Consider the following 14,577-nt stretch of genomic DNA (forward strand, 5'->3'; position numbering starts at 1 on the left):
AATTATATTACAGATATAATAATCTTCTTCATAAGGAAGAAGAGGCTTTTCTACTCTTTAATACTGCAGAAGTATCCAAACAAGGTGAAGAGTGGTCTAGATATATGAAGTCACTGCCCCTCTTTAAGTAAATAGCTTTCTTTACAGGCATTTTTGAGCTGCTTATCTCCATGGTCAAAGCCTTCAATCAGAGAGATAAAGAAACACACTCGTTGGCCAGCTAAGCAACCTGCCAAAACAGAATTCCCACTGCCAGCACTGATATCACTTCATTTAGATGTAGTTTCTCATCCCACAGGCTTCGGCTGTTTGAAGAGAAAGCAGTTCTCAGAACAGATGGAGTTGGTAATAAAACTCTTTCTAGGAGATACAAGGATTACACAGGGAATGAAATGGCGAAACAGTGTCTGGAGTGCACGTTGTAAACTTGAACCACTCAAAGTAAAATTCCCTTCCCACTGAGAACAACACAGTGGGGCAAAGTGGAAGTGACAGCGCAACTTTCCAAAACATTAGCTATTGTGGCTGTTTCCCCTCAGAACATTGGCTACCCAAAAACTACTTGAGACACACTTTCCAACCTCGCACCCACAAAAAAAAAAAAAAAAATCTTGTGACTTGCCATTTTGAGTCAGTGTCAGGAATACTGCCAAAAAAAAAAAAAAAAAAAAAAGATGAAGTAGCTGTCTCAAAAGAGCAAGAGAGAGTCTATGCACCAGACGGGGAAACGGTGCAGGCACTTGCCTGTGCACACCAGAGCTCCTGAGCTCATCTGCAGAGTCGTATTTGGTTTCTGCTAGGAGATCTACCCCAGCCATCCTGCTTTCAGTGAAGCAGGAAGACTTGTATCCCAAGAGTCCGGTGTTCTTCCACTTTCCTGGGCTGTCTGCTTGTGCTTAGACTGAAATCTTTGCAAGGCAAGGCCCAGACTCCTGGATATCTGCAGAGCAGCTACCACAGGGCATCTGCAAAGATGAAGGACTGCTTTGAGTCAGCACTTCGAAAGCCACGAGCACCAGCAACACTGTTCCAAGAGGATGGGGTGAGCAGAGGGAAGGGGAGGTAAAGAACAAGCCCAGTGTCCAGGTAAACCCTTCTAGTCCAGACCAAGGCTCCATTTAACCCAGTAGCCTGTTCCCAGCAGTGTGGACAAGCAGGCACGCAGAGAAGAGTAAGAGCAGGGCAAGCATGTATGGTATTTCTCCCATGTATTTTCCCAGTTTCCAATTATTTTCATTTCAGGAGAGATCCTGAGCCTGATTTGGTTTATTTAGTGATCCCCAGTGGGTCTCTCTTTGAAGCATTTGCCCCATCATTTGATTTGCTTTGTTCATTGTTATTGAGCATGAAGCTGATATTTTAAATGAAGGACCACGATGATGTCATTCCTAACAAAAAATCTGGAGGTTGTGTTCTCACAGTCCTGATCTGAAGTACTTTGTATTTTGTAATAAATTGCTATATCCAATTTTCACTGTCTTTGTAGACCTTAGTGGGAAGGGACTTTTACTTTACGTGATTCTAGTTTAAATGTATTTACTGTAATCCTAGACATTGTCTCTCCTTACTATTCACTTTGCAATTGTGCTTGCTTTCGTCAACTATCAGCTGGGTACAACCAAAGTCCCGTCCAACTAGGCAGATCTGTAACCCAAATCTCTTTACGTGACTCATACATGTTCCATGCCTAAGGACAGTTGTTTGGATTCTCACCCTGGCCCTGAACATGTAATTTACCGTTACGATAGTATCCAAAAACCATGAAGCAGGCCTCATTATTCAAAGCAAGGTCTCTTGGATTGCATTGAATTGGCTTTTAAATTTAATACATCATGGTTGAAATCTTGGCTCCCTCTTTAATCTATGGGGTTACTTTTATTACCTTCATTCAGGTCAGGATTTTGCCCGAGGAACAGCTCTACTGTTTAGCATTATTTCATAATTATCTTGTTAGGTGTTCTCCTGTTTGCTAAAGTACATAGGTTTTCCCCTCTTCAACTTTACTCAGTGGCAGAACAAATGATACTTGCAGCCTTCACAGCAAGAAAGGCTGAGATGGCCAAAGTGATCTTTTATCCAACTCTGTCATGCTACAGAGCCAATTTCTCCTTGTCGACAGCTCAGAGAAGACTATTGCAGACATTTGCTTTAGGGCTGAATTTAGTTTGTAGCTTTTTTCCAGTTAGTGCTTTGTCCAGGAAAGACCTTTTTGGCAACTGCAGATTGAAATTCTATTCCAATCCTGGATCTTAAACTGAATTGGAGAAGTTTACCAGAGATGCAGCAACTTTCCCTCCTTTCCTTACTGATCATTCCCTGCCATCTGCAACAGCCCCTAATTTTTGCAGAAAACAGCTTTAAAAAACCCTAGTGCGAATTACAAGCGCTCAGTGTCACTAGTGGGCAGTTAAATAACCAGGAAGATGGAAAAAAAAAATTAAGTCTAGGTTTACCTGATTTGGTATACTGTTAAATAGTACATTCCTAAGAACCATTGAACAAAATGAATGTAAATGCAGTATTTAACATAGTTTAGCAGAAAGGATTAATTCCAAAAAGTTTCAAGGCTTGCGTATTTGGTGTCAGCTTCATCAGATACACCTACCTTCCCTCTAGCAGACAGATTTGTTACTAAGAAGAACATAGAAACCAAACTGTTGGCCTTGCAAAATTTGGTCTGACTTTGTGTGATTACGATGGGGCAATTTGGATTGCAATGTTCTGCAGCCAGAAGAGCTAAATAAGCCCGTCTGAAGTCTTGACTCAAATGCTTTGACTTCAAGAGAAGAAACTGGCAGCGAGAGAAAAACTAAACAGTTTGCTGCATTGTTCCAGCAGGCACCGAGGCAGGGCTCTGCCGTGCAGTGAGTAGGTGTGATTAGCTCATTTGTCATTAGTTTAAACTAACATGAAGCAGAAAGCAGAAGTCTAAGCACACACAAATAGCGCCCTCCAATTCTGATCAGCCTCTTGTTTATACCACGTTGTGGCAGCTAAGGCTGCATTGGCTCACTTAAGCCTTCTGCAAGCACGAATGTGGTAGCTCCTGCCTCCCTTGGAGAAAGGAAGGAACACCTCCCTCCACAGAGGGTTAGCAAGAGACGGAGAAGTAATCCTGCAAACTACCACCACCACCATGAAGACATCAAATGTCCTTGTTCTCATCTTAGTCCTGCATTACATCAATGCCAGCACAGAATGGCCTACGCACACAGTCTGCAAAGAGGACAACTTGGAAATACATTACAAAAGCTGTGGTGAGATTTTTAAAATTTCCATTTTCCTTTTAGCTGGGCAGCAAAGTTGTTCTCGTGCAGCGAGAGGGGCTTATAAGCCAGGCAATGAATGGAAGGGTTACACTCCCAAGCCAGCACTGGGTTTCACAGCTAGAATATTTTCAGTCTTTCAAATATAGCTGGTTTGGTTCACACACACACACAAATCTAACTGTATTTAGACAGAAGATAATAAAGAGGAAATAATGTAACCTAATTCAGAATAATAACCAGCTGTCAAAAATCCAGTTCAGCATGAAAGAGATGACTAGGATTTTTATCTTGAAGTTAAGTTAAAAAATAAAGAGTAAGACCCTAGATCTTTATCTTTTTTATCCCTGGGATGACACAGACTCTTCAATGCACTGATCTTCTGTTTTCCTAATATGCGGCAAGGCTGTGGTGATGTGCCTTCTGTCCTCCAACTTGGAGTGACAAGGGACGCAGCGTGACAGTGGGAAGGATTCATGTTCTCCACCATTGCACTGTGCTTAGAAAGACTTCAGCAGCAGCACTTAACAGAGGCATTTCCCAGGGACCATAGGGTTTTGTTTGTTCTTTAAATGTGTAGAGAAGAAAAGGAGCAAGCCACACTGGAATGACTGAAAATGAATTAACTGAATGGTGCCTGCTTTCCACCTCTCGCTCTGCTGGCCTTGTGCCTCTCCTATTGTGCTGATCTGCTTTACAACTGGGACAAAGGGAATTAGATTCACAGACGCCTCATTCATTTTCTGCACGTGATGTGAAAAGTGATTCATGGCAAATGAGCACCCTAGAGTTTGTTTTTCCAATTCATCCTGATACAAAGGGTTTCCTGGGGGGCTTTTTCTCCCCTGTAGCTTTCATGCTGTTTTGCACATCCATTAAAATAAAGCCAGTGAGGGACAAGAGAAGTAAATAAATATTTGTAATGCTATTCTTTACTGGCCTACTCCCAGGACACTAAAGTCAGGCTTCACATATTATAGATGGGTATGCTGCATTAGGAAAATATTTAATTAGATATTGAATACAAGCTTTGGTATTACCTTTATTTTAGTAAGAATTCATTGTATAAGTTAATTCTGTTCTCTCAACAGGTCTCAGTTAGCATGAGATGCCTTGACACAGAGGCACAGGCTACAGTTTGAGTCAATTCAAATGATGATGAAATTTGTCTGCTGGGCACGTGTCAGTCAGGCATTGCTTCTTACTATGCATACCGCTGGCCTAGCTAACAAAATGCATTTGTTTAGAGGTTATGCGTCACTTATTTTGGTTTGACACACACAGAAAGGTAAGAGGTACAATTCATTCAGGAGGAATTCACAGCTTGAGAAGCACAAGCCAGAGATCATACAGGTCAGGTCCCAAACCTGAGAGTGGTTTTCTGTTCTCCCAGGCACAGCTATGGGAGATGAGAAGATTATACAGACATGGAAACAACACAAGAATTAAATCAGATTCCTTGTTTGAAGCCAGATTCCTCGCTCCCTTACAGCTCTAGCAGATTCAGTTGCGACAACACTTACAGCTGCCGTCACAGTGTTCTGCCTTACCTTTTTCCAGAGGCTACCACACCTGTAGCATCAGACCAGGATGCACCATCTGCGTCCCTTCTGACCCAGCTCATAGTCTGGTAGCTTGCATAAAGCGGAAAAATGAGGTGTTTTGGGTGGAGCTCAAAAAAAATCTATAGGTGGGGAGGATAAATCCAAATACATTAGTCTACGTTCCCTTCAGAGAAGGCACTGCTTTTACTGAGCTCACTGGCAAGCTCACAACGGTGCCAAAGGTGTCGATCACCCTTTCAGGAGAGGGGAAGCTTTGTCCCCACTTCATTTTACTGTAAACCACAAGTAGATAGGCAGAACATATCTTCATTCTTTAGCTGTGTCCCACCAATTGTTCCCACCCAGGAGGGAACGGACACGCTAGTGCCTGGGTTTGACAAAACCCTTTCCCAACAAACCTTCTCAGGACAACTTTGTAACATCAGCAAGCACAGAGTCAATGCTAGGCAACTATCCATACTCGTTAGCTATTTCAGGGGAAGACTGCCCCGCACGTCCCTCCAGTCTGAGAAATCCCCACGGTATTTCCTGCTCCACTGAAGATGCCAGAGGATGACACATTTTTGGGATACAGTGGCCACAGTGAGGTATCTAGTATAAAAATCTTCAGTAAAGGATTCCCTGTTGGCTTCAAGAGGATTTCACCTCTACTGTTACAATAAACTCTAGGATGTTACCAGTGAATCAGGGTTGAATCAAGTAAAATTTAAGGAAGTTAAGAGAATTTTAGCCAAGTACTTCACAACTTTATTTCTGGAGCTGAATGCCCTCTATCAACAGACTAATAGAGTTCAGACTGAGCATTTAAAAAGGAGCTAAGTGTTCATTTTTACTTTGCAGTTTATCAGATCCTCTCCTATAATGCAGTAAAAAATCTGACTAAAGCCAAAAATATGAGCTAATATAACTGTGATAAATGTAGCAGAGAAGCTTCGGTGGATAACTAAAGTCAGACAGAGAAAGCGTAGCAACCTCCTGTACCCAGGAGCAAGCCCCAATTCCCTTTCGCGAGCACTTGCTCTAGCTGCATCCTGCCCCTATAATGCATAAGATACAGGCATGCATCAAGCCCCCAGCCGCACTCCATGCTCTGGATCCTTTAAAAGGATCCCAATTCCCACCCAGCCATGTCAGAGTAAACATTCAGTAACAAGGACCCCCAGGGATGCATCAAAAGAAAGGGCTGGACAAAACCCCATTGATCAGTATCATGCACTTGTAAAAAAGTCATTTAAAAGAAATCGGACAAAAATTCTCAGCAGCAAGTCCATAGTGATAAACTCGGGCTGAGAGATAGGTGGTCTAAAAGTAAAGTAAATAGTCGGTATGCTGCCTCCTCTATATAACTGCAGGAGATGTAACACTGAGACAGTCTATAAATAGCAAGACATTTCTCATCAGTGCCACTCCTCCTCCCAGGAAGGAGTGACAAAAACGAAGTAAGATCTCAAATGACCACAAATCACTTTAGAAACCTGGGCAGGGATCCCAAGATAAAAGCAGCACAGGTTAACATCTCTGACTGAGAAAAGAGAACCATAATTGGCATGTCTATGCACAGACATGAAAAGAACCTGCTACACAAATGACTGATTCCTATCCCTTTTAATTTCACAGTGATTTTTACAGTAATAACGCTTTTGATCTTTCCACCTACATTTTAAAAGGCAATTGTCTGGGAAGGCAATGGTAGCAAAGTGCCCCGAGCAGATTCCAGTGCTATTTGAGTGTCAGTCACCCACCTCAAAGTGCAAAGTGCAATGCAGTGAGAGACTACAAAATATAACTCGTCAACATATCTATCAGCACCTGCTTCCAGACCATTCATGTAAATCTAATTGTCTTAATTAGCCATGAAAACATTCTTACAAAGTAGTGTTCAAAATGGGGCCCTCTTCATAGGTTAAAGCAGGTGATTGCTGCTGCAGATGCATGAAAACATTTTCCAACTATTTCTACAGCTCTTTCTTGAAATGTTAGTTGGGCCTATGTCAACAAATCAGCATTTCAGAATGCCCGGTTTTGTTTTGACCAGCAAACCCAGACTAGTGTGCTCAGTGATTAATAAAGTTCTACATTTAGATTAGGACCCGGGAGATTTCAGAGCTGCCTGCTGCCTGAAACTGTAGATTTCTTGACAGTGCAGAAAAGGTTACTGGCAAGGCATAAGGTTCTTAGAAAGCATCTGGAGAGCATCCACCATTAAGGACTGTTTTCTGTGCACAGGAGTAAATAACAGGGAATTTCAGGGAGATCTTCAGGAGAGTCAAAGTAGTAGCATTTGAAGATGACATCTTGAGGATATTCCCCAGGCTTTATAAAACACTATTCAGACCACATGGGATTTTTTACTAGCACAAACACATTTCCCAATTCATGTTTGACTTAGTTTGCTTTTTCTTCTGTTTTTTATCTGAAGCAAAGTTAATAGCTATTATTAGCTGAAGTTTCAGGAGAAGGAGCAATCAATCAGTATTCATTTCAACCTCCAGTACCTAAATATGAAACTGGTTGCACCCTTCTTTGCAAGTTTTGTATCTACATATCTACAGATTTAAAAATAATAAAACATATTTAGGGATTATGGGTAACCATTTGCTTTAATTAGTGTCTTCTGCTAGACGAAGAAGCAGGGCCCTATGGTCACCTCGAGAATTATTTTTACATGCTAATGCCTCTTCCTAAACAGAGCAAAGTCAGACTGAACTTATGTCCGCTGAGCTCCATGTGTGCTTGTATAGCTCTGTGTCACTCTTCAAGCAGGGTCATTTCTATAAAGCTGTTTCTTGCCCTACATTGGTAAAGTAGGAGAGAGCAGCACTGCCCACTTCAGTACAAGATTGCATGGGATTGCATTTACAGATAGAGAAACTCTCATTTGTATGGCCTTTCTTTGAGCTCAGATTTGGATCTCTGTTAAAATGGCCCCTTGAAATCATCAGGGTTATTCTGGTGTAGAACCTGCTCTGTTCAGATAGCGCAGTATAGACACCCTCCTGTTAAACTCTGCTTTGAGGGAACATTTCAGTGCTTAAAAAAAAAAGTGGTGACTGATAGACTGGTTAGATTACAATTTTCTGATTATTTGTCTGTCCATGCTAATAGTTTCAGTATTACTAGGGTCCCCCTCACACACTCAGCCTATCATATCCTTTCTCCTACATACTGAGAGATCAAATATACTATTTCTCTTAAAATCTTCCTTTTCCTTTTTTTCAAATAGACCTGTGACACCCATCCCTGCCCAATCAGCAATACCAATTTGTAAACAAACCCACTAAATTGTCATCATTGTAGCACTAATTTTACAGCACATCACTTCCTGGTTTTTATGTCAACTAATGTTACTAGTCCTTTTTCCTCCCTGGCCACACCCTTACATCCTTTAGTTAAAGGATATAAGTAATCCCATAGCTTCAGCTGGCAAAGAAAAGTCTGCAAAAAACTCTCACCTCATGCACCTTCAGGGCAAATGCTCCTCTAGACACTTGGTAAAATAAGGTTCTTTTTCCATTATTCTTTGGGGTTTTGGCAGACAGATTGAGCCAGATGCTTCCTTTGGACTTATTTATTTATTTCCCTCAAGCAGTCTCCAGCAATTCAGCAATTGCTTCTGCTTTTAAATTATTTAAAGCCACATGACACCAACTCCCCTCTGATCTTTTGTTGCAGATCGCTTAATGGGCAAACAATCAAAGAACTGAAGAATTTCACTTGAAAACATTTTGTTTGCTCTGTCTAAGCCATCTTAGTGTCATAGCTTTGCTGCTATACTCATCTGGTACAGCTTACTTATTCCAGGGGGAAAACCAGATGTTGACATGCATATTTCTGGCACTAGATCCTAACAAACGGAAGCTATCATCAGAATCAAGGTAGCACAGATATGAGTGCACATGCAAATCTTCTTTTAAAGTTTTGGTCCCTCAATGAATTAAAACTACCTTATCTGTTTCATTCTCTGCTTCATTAGAGAGGATTAAAACTTTCTTTTCCTATGTGACCTCCTAAGGTGGTTCTAATTTAATTTTACCTCTTCTTTCAAAGAGAGGAGAGTATTTAGTAAGTTTTAAAATGTAAATGGTAAGGAGGAGCAGGAGACAATTTCATACCTCCAAGGTGCTCTTGCAATAACATTAGGTTCAGCATCTAGACTTTGAACCATTTAGCAAAATCAATATTAATGCTTCCACTGAGACTAGTAGTGGAGAGAATTAACCTCAGCTGAATTTTTCCCACCATGCTTTAAATTTTCCCATCTAATTTAGTTCTCAGAGGTTTCCTCACAGTGTCCATTTCTTCACCAAATCAATGAAGGTCCTGCATCATAGACTGCAAAAGAGGGTTTACATGTGACAGCACCTCCTGCTTATCTCCAGCTGCTAAATCTAAACCAGTAGACATGTTTTACACCTATTGACTTTTGCCATGTCTTCGGTTCTTGTAGCCACTGAGTCACTAAATGATCGCAAGCAGGAGGGGTAACAGCCTGAAGGGTGAGCCATAGGAAAAGGTGTTCTCCCCTTTGGAAACAAATAGGAGAGACATACCTAGAAAACTGTATATTGCATTACAGTCAAGAAGTACTGTGGGTAAGGCAAAAACGTCATTTGCTATTGCATGCTAAATTTGAGTCTCTATGGAGGGAGCGGTCTAATATACTAAACAGGTGAGTCACAGCTATGTTAACAGTTTGATGAAATTTTGAGATTAGCTTCCTGTATTACATAAAGTAGAAGTTATCAAAAGGCACATTCACTGCATCAAGTCAGGAGCAAGAACAAACCACAGTTGCTCATAAGTGCTCCAGCGTAAAGCTTTCTGTGTAAGCATATAAAGCATTGCTAGGCTTTCTTGACACTGTCACACTCTCTCATCTAGAGCTCTCATCAAGGCCTCAGAATAGCTCTGGACCCTACAATGCTTACAGTTTACCAAAGAAAATAGAGGCAGGAGATCGGGTTCTTGCAGCAATTTAACATCCATCAGCAAAAATATCCAGAATAATCTAAGAAAAATTAACACACCTCAGAAAAACGCAAAAAGGACTTCAGCATTATTGTCTGTTGGTGTCACTGCACCAACTTCAAGGAGGCTTATGGCAACCTAAAACTAGGGAGGAACAGTGGCCATCAGGGACAAGATACCTAAATACCCTGTACAGAACCACCACGTACCAAATCCAAAACCTCTGATGCGTCCCAGATGCTGCTGTTAGACTCAGGAGAGTTTCCAGTTGCCAAAAGCTAGGATCTTGAAAGCTATCACAAATTAATTCAATGTACCAGTTTCCTCTTCACCTGAAGATGGATGGCTCCTGTCAAATGATCCAGCGGTGATCAGGCAGGCGGGAACCCAGCTCGTTTCCTCAGCAGAGGGAGCATGCCATTCCAATTATAGCTTACTGCCACGCTCCTGCGGTGGATTTCAACCCATCCTGGGAAAATGGGAACATTTAGTCCATTTATATGCTGCTGATTACTGTTCTGTATAATCAGCGGTAAAGCCTGCTATCCCAGAGCATGGCATGTGTCTAACAGCAGGGCAGTTTATAGTAATGTTTGGTTCTATTTCTGACACAAGTCTGCAAGTCTGTTGTGAATCCCCAGTCCTACCGGCAAGCACTGATATCCAGAGATCTCTGTCTCAAGTAGAGCAGTATAAAGAACGATTAAAAAAAACACATGAAGAGAGAAGAAACAGATCTGATTAGGGATACAGGCGGTTACTGTATGCATCTTACTCATGCAGCGCATGGTGTTTTCTTACCAACAGAAAAGAACAAAGACTTTTTCTCTCTAATACATTCCCTGCTGGGCCCAAATTAACGCAGCATTTTCTTGTTACACTGCTGTAGCTGAAGCCTGCCCTGCCTCCCTTTCTCTCTCAAGCTAACTAGGACAAATCAAGATTATCAAATACAAACATAGATCTGTATGTGCTATCTCTCAAAGTCGGCATCTTTCTCAAACAGGCTTAGACAAAGCTTTGTCATACCACAAAAAGCACAGAAACCCCCCTTTCCAAATACCACCACTGGCAAAAGGAAGGAAAGTCTCCATGAACCTTCAGACACTGGGCCTCCCCTTGAGCCCTGGCAAACAGCTCTGACAAGCCTGCTGTCAAGAAAGGTGGTTTGGGCAGGAAAAGGCAGGGAGACTCAAAGTCAAGTCTTTGGCAAGGCTGCTTTATGCATGCTGTGACACCCCCATCCCCAAACACAGCCCTCCAGCTGCAGAGAGCCCCTCACACCTGCTGTCTTTACAGTGGCTTCCCTCCAGCTCATCACACCACACAGCTCCTCGCCCAGGCCACCAGCAGCTGGGTGACCTCAGCTTGGTACTGGGCAAATCTCTTCCTCTCTTCTCCATCTGCCACACTGCAAGCCCTTTGCACATGGGCTGAGTCCTCCATCCCACATCTGTTCCTCACACCCCAAATGCTGCTACTATTGCAGTCAGTGCCCCAGCCACACATTTGGAGAAGCTACCAGCCTTCTCAATTACTGTTTCTGAATATTTGCAAGTTTGGACATCAGTTATACTCAGCAATGAGTTTTATTTGAAATAGTAAGAGACAAAGTCTTTGTTCTTTATTTAAACTAATTTCATAAGACACTGGAATCCCCTTGCTCCAAAACTAGGGCCATAATCTATGCCTGGGCCTTACTCTAACCAAACTGTATATAATTGCTCTTTGCATTACCAGTGTTCAGTATTCTTGAGAGAGGAGTGGAAATGATTTAAATATTGCATAAACACTTTTTTTTAAACCATATTTTAAGTTTCTCTTGCTAGTGCTCTGGGTTTTTTTAGCTTATAGATTATACCGAGACCAAATCTTCAGGCTTTCCTCTACAGCCATGTAAGTTTTATCATAAAGGAAGCAGTTATTCACTCCACCAGCCATCTCCAAGAGCTTCAAGTTTAAGCAGACCTCAGAGACCACAAGTTGATAGCGCTATTTGCAAAGGGGAATTCCCACAGTCTGCACCCCCAGGACATTAAGGATACATGAACTGTAATCTTCCCTGTTCCTTCACTTCCACATTGCCTAAGCAAGCCAGAAAGGTACAGGAGATAAAACATACCATGATTTCTGCAAAGGAAGCCAGAGTGCCTGTCCGAACTAGGCAAAAGCCGAGAGCTGGTCATGTCTGAGGTGAGCGTCTTGGGATGAAGCACCCTCATGATAAACTAGCCACAGCCAACACGAGTCTCACAACTTGTTCTGCTCCCCTCTGAACAGAGGGTCACTCTGCTTCTCCCAGCCATGTCTGGGCATGGTAGTGGCATGCAGGGAAGGCAGGCCCAAAGGGAAGCTCATTAAACTGAAGGTGCTCAGGGAAATCTAGATGCACAACTGGAGAGCTGCTAATTCAGCTGATGCTTCTTCCTCAGTACCTTATAAGTAGATTCCAGTGTCAAATATAACCTTGAGCATTCAGGTTAATTCATTTAAATAGACATTAAAGAGGAAATGTTTAGTGAATACATAAAGTCTGAGATCCCAAACAGTTCCTCATTCTTTCCCTCTCCTTTCATCACCTTGAATGTTATAAGGACTAATAATTTAATTTTATTAAGAGCTTTGAAGGTGAGGAGTGTTGGGTAATTACTAAATATGTTTCTTCCTTGTGCTAATTTCCAGCTCCTTTAGCACCAGTCTGTCCTTGTATGACCCTAGCCAAGTGCAGCTATGTCATTCCATTCAATTATGTGGCCTAGCTGGTCCAAAAAAAGTGTTATTTTGAAACACCCAGAGCTTATCAATTTGGAGAGCCTTCTCACCACTGCAAGACTTAGAGATGTGGACTCTTACAAGCAAAGCTTGCCTGCTTGCTGCTCCTATTCACTTGTACCATTGGTTTTCATGCTAATATGGAAACAATGTGATTTTAGAGCAGATTCAGATGAGAGTAAAGCTAGTAGAGGATAGTTAACAAGATGGGGGAGGGAGAGAGAAGAATAAGACAGAGGCTGTTATACACCAGCCCAGCAAAATTCCATAACAGGTGCTTCCCATCTAGCCATGCAGTTTCTGTAATGCCCAGTTAGTCATCTAGCAGCTCAGGCTCTGAGGGACATAGCCGTAGGGGTCAAGATATTATCATTCCCAGCTGTCTGCTTCATCTTCCTGCTGGAGACCATCTCCCAAAGCACAGGAGGCTGAACAGACGCGTGGGACATAATGGCAGCCCCAGCTTACAGCCCTGTCACTTGGTGCACACGCATGTTCAGCGGGAGCGGGAGCTGGTGGCCCCACAACTGCAGTAGCTGAGGCACGAAAGTGTGTTCCCATCTGTTGTCCCTGTTACTGGGGTAATAATCTCCATCAAAGGTACAAGGCTTGCAGCCAGGAGGGTCACATAGATATACCGCTGTAAATATGTCTGAGCTAATTTACCTATGAACCTTCTGCCAAGAATAAGAGCAGGAAAAGAAACTCTAGGAAGAAAAGGTGAGGAACTTATCTGAGCTTCTAGGCTGTACTACGCATGTCTGCTCAGTCTTCTAGAAAAACCCAGACAAATTCATCATTGTGAGCACCTTGCAAGAGTAAGCCAGGCTGAAATCTTGCACTATGATGCCACTACAGGTCGTATGTGAGGAAAACCATATCAAGCCAATATAGCAATAAATCTCCGCTAGGGTACTTGGGTAAGGGTGAAATGGGAGGTGGGATGCATGGTGTCAGCTGGCATTATGCCACATAAGATGTGAGCAGTGGCCAGGTACATCCCAAATTTACCTCTCACAAAGCAGGATTGTACTACAGAAACCAGTCTTCAGCGAGAGATATACATTCAGTGCTAGATACAGTTGAGAGCTCAACATTAGCCACAGCATCAAGTTCAAATAACAGGTTTAAGATCTTACGTGCATTGATTGTTTACAAAAGCCAAAAACTTGCCTCTTTCTCAGAGCAGATGCCTGAGAGATTTAGAACTGTCTAGAGAATCTCTTCAGTCAAAATCCTGCTCCCAGGCACCTTCACGTTAGCTGCAAATGTTGCAGCCCAAGCCCTTCTTGCATAGATACAGAGACACAAAAAATGCCCTTCCCCCCCCACCATAAGCAGATTTTCACCGATAAAACTTCAACGTATTTGCAAAGTTTCCAACAACATTTTAAGTGTTGGTAATATATCAAAGCTGAACTGGAAAAGCAAAACTCTGCAACCAGTTGAAGAGTTTCTAGCTTTAATTATGGAAGAAGGAGCAGATTGAAGGGAGTGGGTGGAGGGAAGTCTGGGAACGTACAGTACTGTGCACTACGAAATGTTGTAGGGAAGTGGAAGGCTGAAAGGCAGCCCCACGTATTTTAGAGATTTAACAGTAAATGTTATTGCTCTGCACATGTGAAAGACATAACATGTATTTTTTTCAGTCTAACCAGCTCACTTCAGATTGAGGCAAACAAGGAAGAATAAGTATTAAACCTCCATAAGAGACACACAGACTCACAGTTGTGCATCTGAGATGAAACACAAAAATGGCAATTTCTTCAAGTTGCCTTTACCACACGAGGGACTCCTCAACATTTAAAGAAAGAGGGGCATGGCACACTACCTTAGTTCATAGCGCACAGCTCAATTTACAGACACCTTCACTTATCAAATGGCTAAAAATCACTGTTTTCTTCGATTTCCTTTTAGCAGCAACCTTTCTACCTACATGTTTTGGAATCCGGACTCCCTGGCACCATAGCTTTAGCAATGCAGCCATCCTTTCAATTGATTTCAGC

The 14,577-nt window shown here is 42.2% G+C and overlaps 1 protein-coding gene across 1 annotated transcript in view; it reads left to right on the plus strand.

Annotated features, from left to right (window-relative positions):
* Positions 1–3,136: 3,136 nt before the first annotated feature.
* The window catches only part of LY86 (lymphocyte antigen 86), a 26,027-nt gene continuing 14,586 nt past the window's right edge, over positions 3,137–14,577 (plus strand). Inside the window, exon 1 of the mRNA XM_009576840.1 lies at positions 3,137–3,257. Coding sequence (XP_009575135.1) covers positions 3,137–3,257 — 121 coding nt within the window. The remainder of the gene's footprint in view (positions 3,258–14,577) is intronic.

The sequence above is a fragment of the Fulmarus glacialis genome, unplaced genomic scaffold (genome assembly GCF_000690835.1).
Source record: "Fulmarus glacialis isolate BGI_N327 unplaced genomic scaffold, ASM69083v1 scaffold42504, whole genome shotgun sequence".
Taxonomy (NCBI): domain Eukaryota; kingdom Metazoa; phylum Chordata; class Aves; order Procellariiformes; family Procellariidae; genus Fulmarus; species Fulmarus glacialis.